Source organism: Eucyclogobius newberryi, unplaced genomic scaffold (genome assembly GCF_026437365.1).
Source record: "Eucyclogobius newberryi isolate DKJ021-1_F unplaced genomic scaffold, fEucNew1.0.hap1 SCAF_20, whole genome shotgun sequence".
NCBI classification, from domain to species: domain Eukaryota; kingdom Metazoa; phylum Chordata; class Actinopteri; order Gobiiformes; family Gobiidae; genus Eucyclogobius; species Eucyclogobius newberryi.
In genome coordinates, this window is record NW_027315835.1 from 14,625,214 (window position 1) to 14,647,034 (window position 21,821).

At 42.9% G+C, this 21,821-nt stretch overlaps 2 protein-coding genes across 2 annotated transcripts; both read right to left on the reverse strand.

Moving 5' to 3' along the window:
- Positions 1-824: 824 nt before the first annotated feature.
- Positions 825-9,279, reverse strand: LOC140368586 (signal transducer and activator of transcription 5B-like). Its single transcript, XM_072455537.1, has 19 exons — positions 9,127-9,279; positions 8,413-8,547; positions 8,172-8,328; positions 7,865-7,954; positions 6,953-7,130; positions 5,501-5,631; positions 5,082-5,233; positions 4,712-4,867; positions 4,461-4,640; positions 4,310-4,397; positions 3,904-4,026; positions 3,646-3,738; positions 2,924-3,130; positions 2,759-2,853; positions 2,537-2,679; positions 2,287-2,442; positions 2,159-2,213; positions 1,899-1,994; positions 825-1,192 (listed from the first exon to the last, which is right to left on the reverse strand). Exons 2-19 carry the CDS (start codon positions 8,538-8,540, stop codon positions 1,069-1,071), a joined length of 2,352 nt encoding a protein of 783 aa, XP_072311638.1. The 5' UTR covers positions 8,541-8,547; positions 9,127-9,279; the 3' UTR covers positions 825-1,068.
- A 1,135-nt stretch (positions 9,280-10,414) lies between these two features.
- On the reverse strand, positions 10,415-19,608 carry cavin1b (caveolae associated protein 1b). The gene is made up of 2 exons (XM_072456912.1): positions 18,903-19,608; positions 10,415-12,073 (listed from the first exon to the last, which is right to left on the reverse strand). The coding sequence occupies exons 1-2, from the start codon at positions 19,419-19,421 to the stop codon at positions 11,144-11,146; spliced, it is 1,449 nt and encodes a 482-aa protein (XP_072313013.1). The 5' UTR covers positions 19,422-19,608; the 3' UTR covers positions 10,415-11,143.
- Positions 19,609-21,821: the final 2,213 nt, after the last annotated feature.

Sequence of the window (21,821 nt, forward strand, 5' to 3'; positions counted from 1 at the left end):
ATAAATCTAATACTAGTCAATTAGCAATAGGTTGAAGCAAAAGCAAAAGGCATTTGAAAGCATTAAAAGTCAAGAAGGCTTTTACATCGAAACAAATGGATGACAAAATATTTTCTAAGATTTCTTTCAACCCATGTTGTTATCAATGTTTTTAAACAGGTCATGTAAAAGTGTGCAAGACAGGTTTTCAATGTATAAGCAGCTTAGTGGATAGACATTTCAATATATTTCAATAACTGGATGAACATTTGTGATCTGCTGTTCCGTCTCTTCAGTTCATCATAACTGTCAGACCAAGTGCTATTTTAAACATTTCTGACTCAACAGATAGAATTGAATGGTCATGAATGGGAACAGTGTAATACTTAATACTTGTCCCACTGCATTTACATTTAGTATTAGGGCTGCACGATTGCAAATAAAATCCAAACGCCAATTTGAATGGACACAATTATCATATTTTCCTCCACAAACAAAATATCCAGGGTTTAAAAAGGTTGGCAGTTGTTCAGTCTAGGTCAATTCTCCTGAGCATATTTAAAATGTGAACTTTGAACAGAATCCTGTTCCTAAAATCTAAACCATAATCGCAATATGATTAAAAACAAAAACAAAATGCAATTAGATATTTTTCCCAAATAGTACAGCCCTATTTAGTATATATATATATATATATATATATATATATATATATATATATATATATATATATATATATATATATATATATATATATATATATATATATATATATATATATATATATATATATATATATATATATATATATATATATATATATTATATATTAATATTAATATTAATATATAGGTTGTTATATGGAAAAATAGTAATCTTCTAAATGTAGCTTGTTCCCAACTCACAAATGTAAAGCATAATTAAAAAAACCCAACAACAAAAATGCAGCAATGACAAAAACCTTTTAACAAATTTATGACAAGCCCTGGTAGAGGATAACAGGACCGGGTCACACCAGACACATTACAAACGGGTGTGTGTTTAGAAGGCATCACTGGGCCCTTACACAAAGTCGGGCAGAGGAGGTCCTCAGGTCGGCTGGTTTCCCCACTGGTTTGCCATGGGCCGGCTAAGCAGCTCCTCCACATGACGAGCCACGTCCATCGTGTCCTCCAGGTCAAATTCTCCTTCAGCGTCCATCATGGCCTCAGTCCTGACAGGCACAACAGTACACAGTCACTTCACACTCAAGGTCATGGAAGGCTAAAGCCAAACCTGTACATGCATTATGTTCAGTCAAGGAAACACTGCACATAGACAAGGGGACACTTGAGTCCCACCAATGGATTATTTGTAGATCAGGATCAGGATATGGTTAGGTTGAGGAACAGGTATTTAAGGTTAAGGGGGGGGGGAATTTGCAACTAGAGTTATTAAAAAGTTATTATTGATTAGTATCTACACATAAAAATGACTAATATGCCAAGACAAAATTGGACCATTCCTGAATAAGCCTATTCTGTGTCTGTAGCAGAGCAAGTGGGCCTAAAGGATCACATGGTACTCTTAGCAAAACTACCATTAGTGCGTTAAAAATTATCAATATGATATCAAAATTTGTATAGATATAGAGTACTGAGCTTCTCACTTTTTATTAAAGAAGGTATTAGGATCAGCGATGTGTCAAGAACATAAATATAAGGACCAGGGCCCCCTTGAAAAAGAGGTTTCAATCTCAATGTTTATTTACCTGGTTAAAAAAAGTTTTAGTAAAATAAAATAAATAAATACAACTATTGGCATAGATCAAACAACCATTTAGTTTAAGTTGTTAGTAAAGTTTTACCATTTTCCAATTTGACCCCTCGATGTGTTGAAAGGAGAAACAAGAAACTGCGTCTGATTACGGGGGTTCTTACATGGAGGGGAAGACCGTGAAGCCGCTCGTGTGGCCCACAGAAGGTGATGTGGTCTGGTCCATGAAGCTGGGAGGTTCAGGTTTAGGGCTGGTGAATCTGAATCAATGGGACAGAAACAAGCTGATAATAGGCATCATAGTTTCATATTAATTATATGAATAGATTCCTTCATTTTTTCTGATTAAATACTTTCTGGCAACCTGAATATAAATTATTTTACTAAATACATCTAATACTTATGTCCTGAAAATTGTACTCACTCTGGAACAACTTGTTTGATCTGTGGTTTGACATATCCATCAACAGGTGCTTTGGCTGTAAAAGAATGACACAATTGGTACATACCCCCACAAAAAAAATATTTAAAGTTAATCTTGTGTGTACATACAGAGAGGGGGTGTGTAGTACTTGGCAAACACATCATTTTTAGGCTTATCCGGATACAGAAACAACAGGTGATTGAGGTCACTGATGCGGTCAGCGAGAGAACGAATGGAGAAGTCCTTGGTGGTGTAAGGCAGCAGATTCCAGACCAGCCGCTCTCCTGTTCCAACACACAACAATTAGTATCCATGCAACAGTTTTAAAATAACTAATGATTTATTTGATTAAAAGGACAATTGAATATGTTCACCGACCTGATTTGTTGGGGTTTTCCGCTACCCAGGCGATGGTGATACCTCCAATCTCTGAGTCACTGAAGCGCAGCAGAAATGTCCCATTAGGTTTGGACAGGAGCATGTCTTGGGCCTGATGCTTGTTGACAAAGCCCAAGATGGCCCTATTCAAAAGAGTTTAAACACTTTCAAACATCAACTTCATTAAACATAGTATATACCATCTTAAAGAAAAAGACTAACCCATCATTCCAGTGAGGCTTTAGGTGTTTTTTCATGAGCTCAACAACTCCATCAAACCATTGCCAAAAGGTAAAGTTGCGTCCAGGCAAGCTCTCCTGTGAATGCAAAGCAATCCAAGTTACCAGACGGTTCTTGTAAAAATGTAGCACATTTAGGATAGTTTACTCTGTTGAACTGGGCCCAGGAAATGGTCATGTTGCGGAAGTCTTCAGGGTTATTACTGGTGCTGCTGAAAGCCTTTTGTGCCAGGAACACCAGGTTCTCGTCCGACAAGCCTCGCGCACTGTGCATCTCTGCCTTGTACTTCATGTCCAAAGCCTCACAAAGCTGTGGCCACAGCACTTTATCTGGGACGATGAAAGGCACCCGCCCCTAAGAGAACAATATTACCAACATAAACCATCAAACCTGAATTTTAGGAATATCCTTGCCATCTGTAGTTATTTATTATTATTCAGTAAGAAAAATGTACAATAAGTCTAAGGCTGTACTGTTAATCGTATGCACAAGCTAATATTCTCACACAAAAAATTCACATATGCAGTTAATAACTCAGTTTAAACCTTACTACACACCGCTCTATAATGCCCACTTGTGGTGCTGAAACGGTAAGTAAATTCAAGAAGCTACAGGTTGCGTACAATGATACACTTTGTATGTTATTAGGGGTCCCTGGTTGGACAAGTGCCAGGCTGTTGTTTATAGAAAATACGGTTCCCACGCTGAATGCTGTGATGATGCCTGGTGAATGACCACCAGGCGTCTGTAGAACGCCTTCCTCCCCTGTGTTTTTAACCCGCGGACCATCTTTGAGGGTAGCACAATTGTTTTATATCGACCGCCGGAGTTTGAAATATAGATTGAAATCAATATAAATTCAAACTGACCGGCTCAGCAAAGGCGTTGTCCCATAAGACTGTAGCCGTGGCGTTGTTGTCCTGGCTGCCATGAACAATCACCACCACTGGTAAAGACAAGGTCTGCAGGGCAAACACAAGAGTGTAAATATTCACCTTCACTCTCCTTGGGATTATATATCACACCCTCTGCTGGCCTTTTGAGCAATCTTTGAAACATTTTTAAATGTATATTGTACTGCGCTATACAATACAATATATAGTAAAGTGGAAAGTAAGTATCCTTACCTTGACATGAAAGACCAGCTCATTGCCCCCAACACTAAACTGTGATTCAAACAGGACAGTGAACTTCTCCTCTGTGACTGACTCAGCTCCGCGGCGGTCCGAGCGCTTGATCCTCTTTAGGGACTGTTAAAGCAGTACAGGGCGAGTTGAATACATAATAAATAAAGGGATAAATAAATAGGAAGTTCTTGATTTGCATATCCAAAGCAGAAAAATAAACAAATTTACTCATATTACTCAGACCGACATTTCACACCACAAGAAACAGCTATTAAAAATGTGTTAACGCTTAATCTAATAGAACTTTGTATAATGCACATCAAGTGTTATTTGAGACGCATTATAAAGGTTATAACTCAATGGAGTGCTCATAAAACGCAAAATATAAATGTCACTGATATAATACCATGTTTCTGAAGTGAGCGCTGAGGGTCCCGGTGGCCTGGTGATACTCCATCACACAGTTGTTGTTCAAGATCTCTCCGCTACTTTCACTGGAAACCACATACCATAAACTACAGAACGTGCACAGGTGTAGAAGAGTCAGTGTTTCTCACCTGTGTGTGCTTTCATTTTTTAACAGCGCTTTGGCTTGCTGCTCACTCACAATTATAGCTTTGACCTGAGGTGGGTTCATGTGGACATTAAGTTTTCCACCCACTAGAAGGCGCACAGTGGCTGCAAACTTAGTCTGAGTCTTTAACACCTGAGGTGGCTGCTTTTCAATGATAAAGGTGCTAAAAACAAATATTGAAATATTATTCAATTATTTACTTTGCAATAACAGAAACCATTGTTAACCTTTTACCTTGTGACTAGGGCAGAAATGATGTCAGTGATATCAGAGTTGAGTTTGCTCAGCAGCTCCTCCATGGGGCCAGGTAGAGGCAGCTGCTGCGTCAAGTGTTCACAGCGACGGATCTGCTGCCTGTTCTGCCAGATGAGGTCAGCCAGTTTCTCACACCTCAAAACAAAAGGGAAACGGTTTATTCTTTTTTTTTTAAAGTGTATTCATTTATTTCAAAATATTTTTTAAGGCTTTTATGAGACAGGACAGATAAGCATGAAATGGGGGATGGGAGAGAAGGGAGGACATGCAGTACATTGTCGGAGTTGGGATTCAAACGTATAGTTAAGTTTATTGAGCCTGTCATTAGGGTTCAAGGAGAAAACCTTACCAGGACTGGAGCACGTCCAGTCCCCCTTCATGTGGACCTCCATTACCGGACAGCTGCTGTCTTCTCTTCCATTGAATGAGCTCCTCATCCAGAATTAACGTTTGCTGTTTTCTCAAGAGAACTAAAGTCTTCTGATGTTGTTCAGACAGATCCTTAGGACAAGCACAACAGCATAGTAATTACTTTTAACCCTATAAAAATCAAGGTACACATCAAAACTACGTAAAACTGAATGCTGATATGTAATCAATCAAATAAGTGTGGCTGAAAAGAGCAGAGTTGGGGTAAGATGCATACATTTGGCCAAAAGGAGGATGATGCTGAATGTGTGTGTTTGTGCACTCCTAACAGACAATAAATATCAATATTGAACATCATAAATGAAGCCTCGACATCAATGGTGCACCATCTGTACTTACGAGTCTGTACTTCTGGAGTGTGCTGGCCTCTCTGGTGAGCCAGGACTCCACTGTGGCTCGCTTACTCTGGAGGGCTGGCTCTCTCTGAGTGCGCTCGGCAGCTGGCAGGGAGGCAAGGCTGCTTATCTGAGCTAAAACATAAGGGAAAACAGGCAAACAGTGTGGCCATAGTTAGGAGTTTCCTCTTTTCCGCTTATTCGGGGCCGGGTCACGGGCAGTCTAAGCAGGGAATCCCAGACTTCCCTCTCCCCAGATACTTCCTCCAACTCCACCGGGGGATCCCGAGGCGTTCCCAGGCCAGACGAGAGACATAGGGCTAGATATTCTCTCCATAAAAACTATGAACAGAACCGGGCAGCCCTGGCGGGGTCCAACATGCACTGGGAACAGGTCTGACTTACTGCCGGCAATGCGAACACAGCTCCTGCTCCGGTCATACAGGGACCGGACAGCCCTGAGCAAAGGGCCCTGGACCCCGGACCCCGTACTCGTGGAGCACCGCCCAAAGGACACCCCGAGGGACAAGATCAAAAGCCTTCTTCAGATCCAAAAAGCACATGTGGACTGAACTCTCGAGCACTTGATGGAGAGGTCCACAGTTCCACAACCAGATGAAAACCACTCTGCTCATCCTGAATCCGAGGTTCGACTATTGGTCGGATTCTCCTCTCCGGTACCCTGGAATAGACCTTACCGGGGAGTGTGCCTTGAGCTGTGAGCTGTGCCTTACCCACTTTACCACCGGGTAGCACACAGTATCGATACTTTTAAAAAACATTAATTTATTATGAATTGTCCAGGCCATTGGCCATTTAGAAGCAAACTCCTAAAGAGGGGCGCGCTGTTACTGTCCTGCAGGAAAAGTAGAAGATGCTCAATCTGCCGGACCACAAGCCAATGACTGACGTGCAAACGAAGTGGAATAGTTCTTCTGATCTGCTGTTTGTGCTCACGGCCGAGGTGAGAAGGAACTGTGGACCTGATCAGAAGCTGATTGGCAATTGTTTGGCAAGAAACATGCAATACTTTACTAGAATGAGTTCCATATATTTCTATTTGGATCAGTTGGTTCGATGTATGAAGTTATTAGAGCATAATGGACTTATGCTTTGTGAATACAGTAAACATGAAATTTTAAACCTGTCCTTATCCAGAGTTAAAAAAAATACCCATTTGGTAAATTTTTAAGACACTTTTTTCAAAAATGCATCTGGATACGTATCGTAATGAGGGAATTGTGTTGGGATATACATCACCGGGTTCAGGGGTTACCTGAGACCCAAAAAACACACATTCTAGAGTTTTTCACAGAGGAAGATCCACGCATACCCAACAGCAACAGTCTTTGTGTCTCTTGTGCCTTAAACAAGTTTAACTAAGCTGGGAATTTCATGGGGTTTGAAAGACCTGTGTATGAAGCAATGTACAGATTGTAGTCTACGTAAATTTTACCTTGGATGCGAAGGTTCTCTTGATATTGAATAATAAAGTACTCCTGGCTGTGCTGAAGCTTCCTCATCTCATTTTCAGTCTCCTGAGTCGCCAGCCGTAGCTCCTCAAAGGCCTGGTTGATCTGCTGATGGCGCTGGGACAAACTATCCATGGACTGACCTTCTGTACCACTACTCGCCTGTCAACAAACAGAAAAAGAAAAAGAGCCTTTGGACCACTGCTTCCAAACACACTGTACACTACAAAACTATACAAGTATAAACATAAGAAACTCAGAAGAAAGTTTTAAAACTACAGTAAATCAATTACGACTAGTATCTGTTACCATAGCGCTCCCACCGAGTCACGCTCAAGTTAGGTAAATGTTCTATTGATGTTTTTGGAAAATAAAATTGCACAACTATTTCAGAGCAGTAGAAGTTCTGTCCACCTAATTCAGGAAGTTGCCACAGGCACTGCCATATTTTGTACCCCTCCTTCTGGTTGTGTGATTTTGCAAAGAGTTGCCCATCTTAACAAATAAATTCTTTACAGACCACAAAGTCATTATCAAGCCACCCAGAGAAAGAGTGCTTTGTTTACAAATTTCCACATATTAACCTACTTCAGTTAATAATGTTAACCGTGAGACAGACTTGCAGCTAAAATTTTCGGTGGAAGTGCGAGTCAGTCAGCTGCTCTTTTTCAATTTTCAATAATCATTTTCTACCGCTTTTTCCCGTTAGGGGTGACTGGAGCCTATCCCCGTGACTCTGCATTTACAATAATCATTTATTTAATTTAATCAAGCTAAGTTCAAAAGTAACTACACAAATAGTCTTGAAATAACCGCCTGTCAAATGAAAAATAAACTATTTCGAAACTGTGTGTAAACTAGTCCAAATTGCATAAACATAATGGAATTGTACTTACATTTGTAGCATCTTGGACGAGCCTCTTCTCTGACTGCAGGATGTGTCGGATACAGCGCACAAGCTCCAATGGACAGCGGTCATATGTGCTCTAGAGACACACATGGAATAGTTGTGGTCTGTTATTCTGGCTTTATAGAATACAACAAACACAATAAACAAGAATGGCACAAAAGGAATTGGATGTTGCAATGATTTATCTTCAACATTTTCAACAAGTCATACATTTCCAGCAGTAAAAAGTGATGTTTTTGTCTAACCCCAACCCAAATGCACTGTTAGGCCCAACACTCATAAAAGATACATACCTTAAACTGGGTGGCATAATGACCAAGCTTTATCTTGAGCAGGAAACCATCCTCTCCTCCCTGAATCTGTGCCTTTTTCTGGAGCTCTGCGACCAGGCTGTCCAGCAAACGCTTGGCTTTGGCCTCCTCTCCAGGGTTTTCCAGCTCTACTGCGTCCCTGCAGTAGGCAAAGTCCATTTATGGCAAAGATTGACGGTGGAAGAATATTAGATGAGTAATTTTAAAACAAAAATCCACCTACCATGATTGGTTTTCAATCCATTGAGCCAGGTAGTGTCGCACTTCAATGGGAAAGTGCTGTCCGTACAGCGCTTGCATCTGGTGTAATGCATCACCTTGTAGTTGCTGGGCTTGGATCCACATAGCCATAGTGCCACTGGGAAAAAAAACAGGATTAAATTTATTTTATGGCCAGGACAGCTGAGCGTGAAATGGGGATGAGAGAGACGGCAGGACAGTGTCAGAGCCGGGATTCGAACTCAAAACAATGTGGAGCCTGGCATAATTATGTGCTGCCGCCAAACCACTGGGCAGCACAAGTTAATTCAATTTAATTTATTTCATTTCTAAAGTCCAAAATGACAACAATAGACTTATCAATGAAACAGTCATTGGTCAATAGAGCAGATTAACCAACGTTCACAGAAAATAATAGAACTGCCCCAGAATATCCCCAGTCCCGTTCAGAAGTCCCATATCTACGGGATTCAGAATGTGAGGAAAAGTTCTCACAATGTGGCATACAACACGCTGAGAGAGGACACTGAAACCCATGAATAGGTGGCGTGGATCACCCAAGACTGTTAAACCTAAAGACTGTTACAGTCTGTAGTAGTCAAGTTTCAGATGCGTTTTCTTGACTTGCCCTCGCAGCATTAGCTCGGTACTAGCCTGACCTGTGCTACATACGCTTCACACACAAACATCGTGTGAGGCGGGTAGTGTCGGCTCTTACGCAGCTCATGTAGCGCTCCGTACAGAAAGAGTCTGTAGAAAAGTCCACACCGCTGGAGCTGGTGCCAGAGGCCCTCATGCTACGGCTACCTGCTCCTTCCTCTTCCTCTGGAGCAGCTGTCACCCGCGGAAGTACAACAGCCGGGGCTTCGCGTGAACACACCAGGCGCACGGGGCTCGCGCTGTGACGCTCTGTCGCTAGATGGCGCAATCCTACAGGTTACAAAGGAGGCGCACCTATGGAGCGCGCGCCTATGGGCGCACCCAAAATCCTTCTCAAAATATGAAGGGGGCTGTAGGTTTGCATTGTTAATGAGTCACGAAATGTTCGATACATTTTTGAAAACATTCTCACTTCCTGAATTGAAAAAATAAGTGATTTCAATGAAGAAACTGATTAGCATCAGAGTATCACAAAATATGAAAAATCAAGGTGTTTTCAGCAAATTAAAACCACTCATTTGATAAAGACACCTTGAACCAGGCTCTGATGTGATGTATGAGAGTGATATCTTATTGTATTTTACAAAAAGTAGATGATACACTATAGTTTTTATTTAATCTAGAGATAAATTCCATATACTTTTCAAAAATACTTTTTGTGAAGTTCAAATACAATTTCAAGGCTAACAAATAGTATTTATCCATGTAATGGATAAGCAAACTGACGTTTCTTTAGTCCCAAATTGTTACTTTGTCTTGCTTAAAACCATGGCATTTAGATCTGATGTCAGACAATGATTAAAATGTGTTTTGATATTTCACTTTTGCCTCAGTATGTACATCATAGGGTACATAGGTACTATTTCCAGGCCCATTCAAAAGATATAATATTTAGTTTTTAAATTGTTAATTTCTAGGCTAGTGTAACTCTGTGTACTTCTGAGCCCTGGGGATAGACCATCTTGGTGGTGAACCCATGCTACATACGCCCCTGTGGCTTTGTCTATTTTGCATTAAGAATAAACTCACTGAGCCTAATCTCTGCATAATTGTGCCAAGTTTGAGCTCCCCCTGGTTCTGAATGTCCTATATCATAAATGCCTTCTCCTCCTCCTCCTCATCACCACTGAGCTGGAGAAAATGTACTAGCAGCTTCATCCCACTGCAACAGACACAGTATGTACACAATGTAATCCCCCACCTTCTTCTGCCTCTCCTTACCCCCAAAGTCACATGATTGTCACTCAAACCATTTGATGATTTTGCCTTAACCATGAGTGAGTGAGATGTACTGAGCTAAATAATGAGCTTACAGACATAAAGAAAATTACAAAAGTAGTCTCAAAATGAGTGAACTAGACTTTATTAAAGTGAATATTAAGCTAGTGGTTCAGAAAAGAATATTCAAACAAACAATTGTGATGATTTTTTTTTGTGCTTACCTTGAAGATAAAATTACTATTTAAAGAGAAATAACTACGCGTTGTCAGGCCTCACCTGTTTCACCTGTGTGCTGGCGTCTGAACTTTATCTGTGATGTGTTTCTACAGAGATCAAAGCTCAGAGGGCACCAGAGTGTATGTATCAATACACCCACATCTGCACATGTGATCAACAAATACAATACAATGGATCAATCAAAAGCACACAGAAAAATAAAGTGTGGACACAGGAGGTTGATAGGAAGGAACAGAACAGTTATTCAGTGGATAATAGTTGAAATAGTTGATGTTCAAAGAGGCTGCAGCAGTCACAGTTACATCTACAGATAAAGAGTCAGGTGACATAGAAACAAAAACATAGGTCTAGGTTTAATAACGATAGAAACGTCTTCTGGTATGGAGCAATTAGTCTAAGGTACAATCAGGTTATAGGATGTGCATTTGTTTTGAAAATGATTATATTCTACATTGGGAAACATTTATTTTCTCTTCAATACTGCATTATTTGTTCTATTTGTCACATTATGTCTTTGTTCCAACAGACAATCACTTCAAACTTCTCTCTTGGTCTTGTACATAAATGGGCCATAGATTTCATGATAGTGTGGTGCAATGTGTTACATGTGACTCAGACTAATCACTGTCTCTGTCCTGGTCTTCATCCTTCTGCAGCTCGTCTTGGCTGTCCTCGTCCTCGTGGTCCTCAGCTTCTTCAACTTCATCGTGGTCGTCCGCCTCGTCTTCCTCTCCTCCACCGTTCAACATCTCCATCTCTACCTCCACCGCCTCGTCCTGCAGCTCAGTGTCCACCCCGCTGAAGGCCTCTCCCTCTTGGGACACCTCGATCATCTCCGTTCCCTGCACCACCTCCACTTCCCCTTCACGGAACTTCTTGACATGGAAGGTGAAGGGGGGCACCTTGTAGACGGCTGTCTTGGATCGGGCGTACACCACGTGGTCTGGTGTGAAGGCCTTCTTCACCTTGTCCTTTTCTGATTGCATTTTCTGCTTGCGCTCGGGGTTTACAGACATGCGCGTTCCCAACTTGCCCATCTTCTTCTCAATGTTGTGGCGTGTCTTCTCCAAGTTCTCTTTGGTCTTTTGCCTGGTCTTCTCCAAGTTTTCTTTAGTTTTCTGTTTAGTTTTTTCTATATTCTCCTTTGTTTTTTGTTTAGTTTTCTCAATGTTATCTTTGGTCTTCTGCCTGGTTTTCTCAATATTATCTTTGGTTTTTTGTTTGGTCTTCTCCAGGTTTTCCTTGGTCTTGGCCTTGGTCTTGTCCATCTTCTCCTTGGAAAAGACAGTCTTTAGAGTTTGGACACGCTGCAGGCTGCTGCGTTTGATGCGCTCTGCCCGTGTCTCCTCCAGTACGTCCTCAACGTCCACACCCTCTTCATCTGAGGACAGCTCCACGTGGGGCTTGTCAGTGCTCTGTCCTGCCTCCTCTCCTGGCTCCTCCACTGCCTCCTTGAGCTCCAGCATACTGCCGCCCCTGCTTCCAGCTATAGACTCTGCCTTCAGGGATTTGGAGATACTGAGCCTGGAGGGTATCTTCACGTCATCCTGTTGGTAAAGAAATAAGGGTGAGTTGAGTAGGTTATTGGCAAATACACAAACAGCACACGCATACAAATATTTATTTTAAGTATTTTATCAGTATATAGAGCTAATAGTGGCTGCTTGTCCAAACTGATATAATTTAACCTAATAAAACAATGGTGCAGAGGTCTTCCCTTCCGTTTAAGCCTAATTTTTTCTCCTACTTTGGATACATCCTTGGTTAGGACTTCTATAGCAATTGTGCAATATTTTAGACCTTGTTTGGATTTGGTGGTAGTCAAAAGGCAAAAACATTTTCCTCAGTGGTACTTGGTATAAAAACCTTGACAGACGTAAAGTTTTTGTGTCTTATTTGTTCCACCGTTGTTCCAGGCCACACAAGGACATGTTTAGGTGAAGTGGTCACTGCCCACATGGACCCTTCCAGTCTCGCTGCTTTAACTTGCCCTTCCCTCTTTTCTTCATGGTAGTATGTCCTAAGATGTGTCCCCATAACTTCATGGATGTAATGGTGTAGCTTGTTCATGAAACGCTGCTATGGAGTGGCTTCCTCTTTCCATTCTGCAGGCAACTGCTCGAGCAATTATGTCCCTAAAGTCTGCAGGGCTCACAGCAAAACAGGAACACACAGGGCCGAGACAAAAGCCCACCGGACGACAGGATGTGTGTAAGAGGGAGATCTCTTTGTGGAAACATGTGAATAACTGCGTAAGTGGAATCATACTTCAAAATCTCAGACTTCCATCTGCGCAAAAGGAAAACAAGCTGATGATGTAACCAGAAGTGTCAGTGTCCATTGTGAGGGCTACAGTTTAGCTGGGCCTTTATGAAACTATTGTATTACAACATTGGAACTTGGCCTTGAAAGAAAGAATTTCCCTTCAGGGCTGTATCAGAACAGCTTACCTGCTCTCCCTCTCACACACACACACACACACACGCACGCACACACACACGCACGCACATACACACACACGCACACACACGCACACGCACACACACGCACACACGCACACACACACTGAGCTATAAGAACCATGAGAATAGCTTCTGGTGTTCCTCAAATTTAACACACCACACAGTAAAGACACATCCTAGAGGAGACTAGGAGTCTAAGAGATACAGAGACTACACAAAATACCCGTGTGTGTAATAACATCATCATTTAATGTAGACCTGCGAGCACAGTGAGCACTCTCTAGACCATGTCTGTGTGCATGGAAAAGGGTTTGGGAAGTGGAGCATTCACCTTGGTGTTGACTTCCTGACCCTCCTCATTTAATGGGACATTGTTCTTGAAGCGGCTGCAGGAAAGTCTCTCAAAGCCTTGGAAAATACTGTACAAGCCGAGTTATGCGCTGGGCATGTGTCTACCCTCTTACTGAGAACGCATGTGGTGAAGGAGGGAAAGCTGATTTTATGAGGGCACAATGATCGCTGTCTTGTGATTTCTTTCACCACAACACCAGATACAAGCCCTCTACCTCTGTTGCTCTGTATGTTTGTGTTTCCATGGAAACACTGCCGGCTAGCAATTATATGGATTTATGTGGCCAGTATTTGATTTTTTTTATCTGTATGACTCATGGCTCTTTGTGGTGAGCTGTAGTTTTCTCTTGCTGCATAACAACGTAACCATCATCAGAGGTTGGGACTTTGGGCTGCATTTTGTCACATAAACTTTCATTCATCAGGAGAACTTTGATAACAAGTTAGTTTCTTGAGAACTGCAATATCCTGCAGATTTATTGAATTAAAAAGTTGCAATCTTCTCATCTGTATTTCATTCAACACAAACCAACATTGTGTTGAGAAGTTAGTTTGATCACATGGGCAGCCTTTTGCTTTATTGGCTGGACAGTAGGCAGGGTCACATGAGTCTAGCCCCGTTCTGCTTTTGGGCTCTGATGTGTTTTTTTTAGGGAGGGAGACACTGGTCTGACTCAGGATTTAGGACAGTTACACTTTGTTTCCAGTGTGTCCACTACTTGCAGATTGATGGCGCTCCAGCAAACACAAGCTATACAAGGGTTTCCAAGGCTGCACCAGTGGGGCCTGAAGCAGCTCCCAGTTCCACCAAACATCTGAGGAAACCGTTTTCAACACCTGAAGGCACGGCACTGATGGGGGCAGCCATGGCCGTGCTACTGCCAAGTCTACACTAATACAAATCCAACTGAAAAACATCAGTACATGACCACATCGTTCATAGTTGGAAGGTTTGTTTTTAGAAGCTGAAACAACTAAAAAAGGTCATTGTATTTGATTTCTCTCTTATTTAGGCACACTATAATGACCAATGGAATCATAAGACACTCACTAACAAGCAACTGTGAGTCAGCCCCATATGAGTCATCTGAAAGTTTCACTTTTTTGTTATTTTACTTGTATGGTCACTCAAACAGAACATTATTTTTTTTAATGAAAAATGAATTTGCAAAAACAGTTAAGAGGCATTCAAATCATTCTTGTGCATTCCATTCTGACTTTATTCCTTCTTGTTTTATACATTTGAAGAATAATTACAAAGTTAAATAACTTCTTTCTGTTTTTAAAACACCATTCCTCGTCCAAGAAATGAGTTTAATGAATCTCAAAGTTACCAAAATAGGACAACATTCTGCCAAAGACTCTTTCCTTTTCACAATCAAACAAGTATGTGATGGCTGCTATTTTTAGACGCCCCTCTGTTGTGTGTGAGCCCCCCCAACCTCGCCCTGTCCCCGCACACCAAGCCTCATCACACAGGGTTCATGAAAACGTTCAGCTCTTTGCTCAAACTGTAAGCCAGTTCTGATCTGGAAACAGTTAGGCCCTCCATTGCCATTTATGGAGTGGTAGTGAAGAATGGCTTTGGAGTGATGAATTTACATGCACTGACTTGGAGCCTGAGAAATCCCAGACAGCTGCTGGCGTATCTCTGAATCCTTTGAAGGTTCACAAGCAATGCAGTAATTGAGTTTTGGTAATGTAAAATATGCACAAACCAAAACATTACAGGTGCACTGCTTTTTTGTGGCAAAGGTTGTGTCTTTTTGTACAATAGTGGTCTGAACTTGTGGTAGAGCTTACTTGAAACCTCAACCACGGCTTAATCTTGGTCAAGGCATTGTTTCTTTCTAGTCACACCCTACATTGTGTTTTCTGCCTTTGTGTTGCTTTAAATAGCCTGGTTATAATATGTATTGATTGATTTGAGTTTGGTATTTGAAGTCCACTAACAATACTCAGATTAATATTTTGTCTCCAGGCCTCGTTTAAACTATGACAATGGTCCTTTGTTGTTACAGTAATCACGCACTCAAATCAAATTATTTCTATCTTATGAAAAAAGGAAAACTCTTTACAAAATTCTTCAAACCAGGAGGAAATCATTTGCCTGAAACCAGTGTATAACCATTTATTATCGTGTTATAAACATCAGTGCAACTCAGATAACCCAATATGACATTATTGACAATGACTCTTGGATGAGAGTCGAAACGTCTACTTTTTCAAACTGAGTCCAGATGACTACAACTGAAGCTTTTTCTACCAATATGACATTCCATTTTCATCCGGAGTTTGCAGGTGTTGCAGATGTTTTCCACAGCAAATTGAATGAATGGGTTGTGGATAGAAATAGTCATGAGGCAAGGCTCTTTGTGGGCCGTGGAGGAGTCTGGATGATGGGATGGGTGCATTTTTCTAAAGGGTGGAGACATGGAGGAGTGGAAAACAAGGCAGTGACTGGTTCCACATAAGGAGGAAGCAGAAGCAGAAGCAGAAGCATGCCTACACCATACATCAGCTGTCTAAATAAAGTCCCATTACATCCACACCTCACACCTATACATCCCGCAGTGCCGTGGGATTTACCCACCTGGGGGTAAATATTGATCCTTACGGCTGATAGCATGTAGGCTCATTAAATTTAGGCCTATTTCTAAAGTTGGACTCGTGAAATGTTTTGGTAACTGCTGTGCATTGCCATGTACAAAACAGTGAGATACTGTGTGCAGAGGGAGCTGGTTTGCCTCTTGAATAAATAAATGAATCCTTATGCCCTTGTTGGCAGCTACAAATAAAGTCAGCGTTTTGAAGTAGAGAAAGCTAGAGAAAGGCATTTCAGGGGGAGTTTCTCTTACGCAGAGCCAAGCCCTTGGCAACAACAGCCACTATCTGCAAGTTTGACATCTGACTGTGCTTATGAGAGAGGAATGTATTGGGAAATCTATCTAACTATCTCCCCAAACAAGCACCTAATGAAATGAATGCCAGGTTGTGATGATGGAAATTGGATGATGATTTATGGGTCTAGAGCATAAAAATAAAGCAGGGTGGCGTGTCAGGTCAGGAACGCTCCAGTTTTCAGAACACAAGGCCTAACTAACACTTGGAAAGAGTAAGGAGAACCACTGAGTCAGGGCTGGAAACTCTGAATGTTGTTACACCGTTGTGCAAAAAGCTGCGAGCTATTCCACATCACCCGCGGGCCAGGCACTCGCCTCTGTTCTGTCTCTGCCGGGCACGACTTTGAGAAGGCCTGTGGTATTTTCCATCTCCTTAATAAAAAGAAGCTGATGATGAGGGGGGCCAAGGATGACGCAGCGTAGAGTTCACATGTGAAGACTTGTATTTTTAGAGTCATGAATATTGTACTTAGAGAAGAAAATATCTCCAGGCTGAGAAGTGCATTCAGCCAGCATGTGAATGGGCCTGGGACACAAATGAGACATTTGTTTTCAATGGAAATCTGAAATTATTTTGAATATTAAAGTATATGTTCTATATTATTTAAACTAGTCATTTTTAAACCGTTTTACAACTGTACAACTTCGGAAAATTATTGGATTTATAAATCTGGCCATAAAACAGAGGAGTCCAAATTTCACAGAGAGCTGCTGCATATCAACACAAATTTGAAGTGGAGGGCCCAGAAAAAAAATCATTGATATGGGGGAATTTATAGCTTTGATATAACCACCATACTTTTGATGAGGCTTGGAACATTTGTTTCAGTCTTTATGTTACGTTTGTAGGTTATAGAGGTAGAATTTTATATCATTTTCTGTAAAAGGTTCTCCAATTCAGCAGGTTTTAGAGCTGCATTTGGCCAGGTACAGATCACCTAGAATCATGTTATAAGTTATCCATTCTCACACAGGACACACCCTCACACAGGACTCACCCTCACACAGGACACACCGTCACACAGGACTCACCCTCACACAGGACACACCGTCACACAGGACTCACCCTCACACAGGAATCACCCTCACACAGGACTCACCCTCACACAGGACTCACCCTCACACAGGAATCACCCTCACACAGGAATCACCCTCACACAGGAATCACCCTCACACAGGACTCACCCTCACACAGGACACACCGTCACACAGGACTCACCCTCACACAGGACACACCGTCACACAGGACTCACCCTCACACAGGAATCACCCTCACACAGGACTCACCCTCACACAGGACTCACCCTCACACAGGAATCACCCTCACACAGGAATCACCCTCACACAGGAATCACCCTCACACAGGACTCACCCTCACACAGGACACACCGTCACACAGGACTCACCCTCACACAGGAATCACCCTCACACAGGACTCACCCTCACACAGGACACACCGTCACACAGGACTCACCCTCACACAGGACACACCGTCACACAGGACTCACCCTCACACAGGAATCACCCTCACACAGGACTCACCCTCACACAGGACTCACCCTCACACAGGAATCACCCTCACACAGGAATCACCCTCACACAGGAATCACCCTCACACAGGACTCACCCTCACACAGGACTCACCCTCTCACAAGACTCACCCTCACACAGGAATCACCCTCACACAGGAATCACCCTCACACAGGACTCACCCTCACACAGGACTCACCCTCTCACAAGACTCAACCTCACACAGGAATCACCCTCACACAGGAATCACCCTCACACAGGACTCACCCTCACACAGGAATCACCCTCACACAGGACTCACCCTCACACAGGAATCACCCTCACACAGGACTCACCCTCAAACAGGACTCACCCTTTCACAGGACTCACCCTTTCACAGGACTCACCCTCAAACAGGACTCACCCTCACACAGGACTCACCCTCACACAGGAATCACCCTCACACAGGAATCACCCTCACACAGGAATCACCCTCACACAGGACTCACCCTCACACAGGAATCACCCTCACACAGGAATCACCCTCACACAGGAATCACCCTCACACAGGAATCACCCTCACACAGGACTCACCCTCTCACAAGACTCACCCTCACACAGGAATCACCCTCACACAGGAATCACCCTCACACAGGACTCACCCTCACACAGGACTCACCCTCTCACAAGACTCACCCTCACACAGGAATCACCCTCACACAGGAATCACCCTCACACAGGACTCACCCTCACACAGGAATCACCCTCACACAGGACTCACCCTCACACAGGAATCACCCTCACACAGGACTCACCCTCACACAGGAATCACCCTCACACAGGACTCACTCTCAAACAGGACACACCCTCACACAGGAATCACCCTCACACAGGACTCACCCTCAAACAGGACTCACCCTTTCACAGGACTCACCCTTTCACAGGACTCACCCTCAAACAGGACTCACCCTCACACAGGACTCACCCTCAAACAGGACTCACCCTTTCACAGGACTCACCCTTTCACAGGACTCACCCTCAAACACGACTCACCCTCACACAGGACTCACCCTCAAACAGGACACACCTTCCCACAGGACTCACCCTCTCACAGGACTCACCCTCTCACAAGACTCAGTGAGTGAACTGACCTGGTAGATCATGACTTTGAAGTTCCGTCTCTTCAGCAGCTCTGCCTCGTTGGTCTCCAGTTTTTTGATCTGGCCTCCTTGTTTCTCGAGATTGACTCGGACCGTTTTCACATTGACGCTGACCTTGTGGACCTTCTCCATCATCTTGTTAACGCTGTTGGAGGTGGTGTTGTGGCTCTTGGCCAGCTTCAGCAGCTCTCCCTGGATGGTGGTGACAGAGCGCTCCATCTCCTGCTGTCGGGCCTCGAGGCCGCTCTGCGTCTGCTGGATCTGGTCCACGGCACCAATGATCTTGTCGAGTAGCGAGAGCACCACGGCCCCGTTCATGGGCTGATCTGGAGCAGCCTGTTGCGTGCCCTGCTCTGCCTCGGCCTCTGGACCGGCAGAGGCTTCTCTCTTCTCCTCAGCCGGCTCTTCATCATCTGAGGCAGGAAGGTTGATCTCGTCGTCTGAGATCTCAGTGAGCGTCTGTGGCTCCAGAAGGATGCTGGGCTGCTCCAGTGTTTCCATGGCTGCCATGTTTGTAGATATGAGTTAATAAATTCCTGTGTATTATTTTTAGGTCCTATTAGACCTGCAGCTCCTGACCCTCTGCTTGGTTCTCTGGTCCTTGAAGCAGTTGGACTGAGTGTGGATGGGAATACCACAGCAGGCAGAGAAACCTCCAGGCAAGCATCAGCCCACTGTCTTTTTTCTCTCTGGCTCCCCCCTTTTTTCCACTGCACATTTCTCCTCCCTGGGCCCTCCCCTTCAGCGGGGCCTGGTCGGCCCTGCGCCTCGGTGCTCTGTCAGTGTGGTAGAAATGTTCAACTCTACAAGCTCAGGCACAGCTTGAGGAAGGAATGCCCAGAACTGTTTTGACTGCCTTTGTCTTAGCATTGTAGTGGTTATTTGTTATAAAGATGGGTAAATTATGTGGAAGAACAGAAGAGCTATTATAATAAAGAGATTAAGGCATAATAACGTTGATAATATTTTTTTGTTCGCCTACAGTTACCTCTTGACTAGCTATTCCTTTCTGATCTTTTGAAATAAATTGGATAAAATATAAAATGTGGAAAACAGATTAAAAGAATGAATAAATACAGTGTTACACATATTATAAATGCTTGTAAACCACCATCTCAGCCAGTTCTTTCAAACTTTAATCTATATGTCAGTAGTTTATATACAATATTGCAGAAATGAGGATGAAAAACACATGGCATACCACACTAAAGCGTGGGGCTGGAGTGAAAGGCTCATGTAGTCCGTGGGAGTTCCCGCTGGCAGTGGTCCAGTGACCTGGGTAGTGCCCTCCACAGAGTGGAGAGTTCAGACCTGACTGACTCAACATTTGGCTCGCTGTAGACTGTTCCACTCTGCTCCAGTCAGCGTCCGCTCTGTGGACAGCACTGCTTCAGTGGCAATACACACTGTATATAGGCTATATCAACAGTAATTAGGCTTATGCAGAAAATTTGGACTGGCTGCATAAAGGTTTTTGTTTGGACAACAATGTAATCCAGAACAAATGGAAAAACTAATAATATAACAGTGCTTGAAATTATTTCATTCTATTAACCATGATTTGGATAGATGTAATGGATTTATAATATGAACTATTATATGCTACTTCCATGATAGATGATGCCAGTGGCAGTAGCTGTAGTAATAAAGAAGTCATATCACCTGGCAGGTTTTATCATCAAATTTAGTTTGAACGATAAAATGTTACTCCTTAATACAGTAGGTAACGTTCCAGACAGCCCAAATACATTTTCCAAACCACCACAGCAGTGCTCAAGGTTCGGCTTTTAATCTGTTAACCTCCGGTTCCTGACCATCCATTTCCGGTATTCAAAGTCGCTTCACCGCTGCATCACCAACAGCAGCATCCTCATCCTCATCCTCCTCGTTGAATCAGTTTGAAACAGCACAGCATTTCTCAGGGGTGAGTAAATCGATGCTAACTTACATGTTTAAACCCATGTGTAGTTTGTCATGTATCAGGAGAAGATAGTTGTCGTGTTGACGTGTGCGTGATGGAAAGATGGAGCAGGCCAGGCTCAGTCCGCAGCATCATGGCGTCCTTCTCAAGGGCAGAGGATGCAGAAGAGGAGGCCACAGCCCTCACAGCTCTATGTTCACCTTCGACCTGCATGTAATGGATGTTGTTGTTCTGCCTACAGTTACCACTTGACCAGCTATTCCTTTTTGAACTTTTGAAATAAATTGGATAAAATATGAAATGTGGATAACAGATTTAAAAAGATACAACGTAATGATATTATAAATGCGTGTCAGCCTATGGTTTCTAAACAATAATGCAGAAATGATGATGAAAAACACATGGCATACCACACTAGAGCGTGGGGCTGCAGTGAAAGGCTCATGTATTCTGTGGGAGTTCCCGCTGGCAGTGGTCCAGTGACCTGGCTAGTGCCTTCCACAGAGTGGAGAGTTCAGACCTGACTGACTCAACTTCTGGCTCGCTGTAGACTGTTCCACTCTGCTCCAGTCAGCGTCCGCTCTGTGGACAGCACTGCTTCAGTGGCTATATCCTTCTCAAGGACAGAGGATGCAGCAGAGGAGCCCTCACAGCTCTATGTTCACCTTAGAGCTGAATCTTTCAGTTGTTGCTAAATGGGCTCTAACATCAGAAGCCCTGGAGAACATGTTGTCTTTATAACTTAACTTTCACATGTGTCATCTGTCATAACCTGGTGTACCTGCTGTACCTTTGAAGTCAAACTGGCACTGTTGTAGTCTGTTAGGTCTAGCCTGAATATCTAAGGTTAAATTACACATGTCTGACTGTCTATCATCAACTGGACCTCTATGAAAGTGAATACATTTCAGTGTATACAAAACATTAGCCAACAATGATTAATTTTATGCAAAAACAAATATCACATAGTCAGTAACATAATGGTAGGT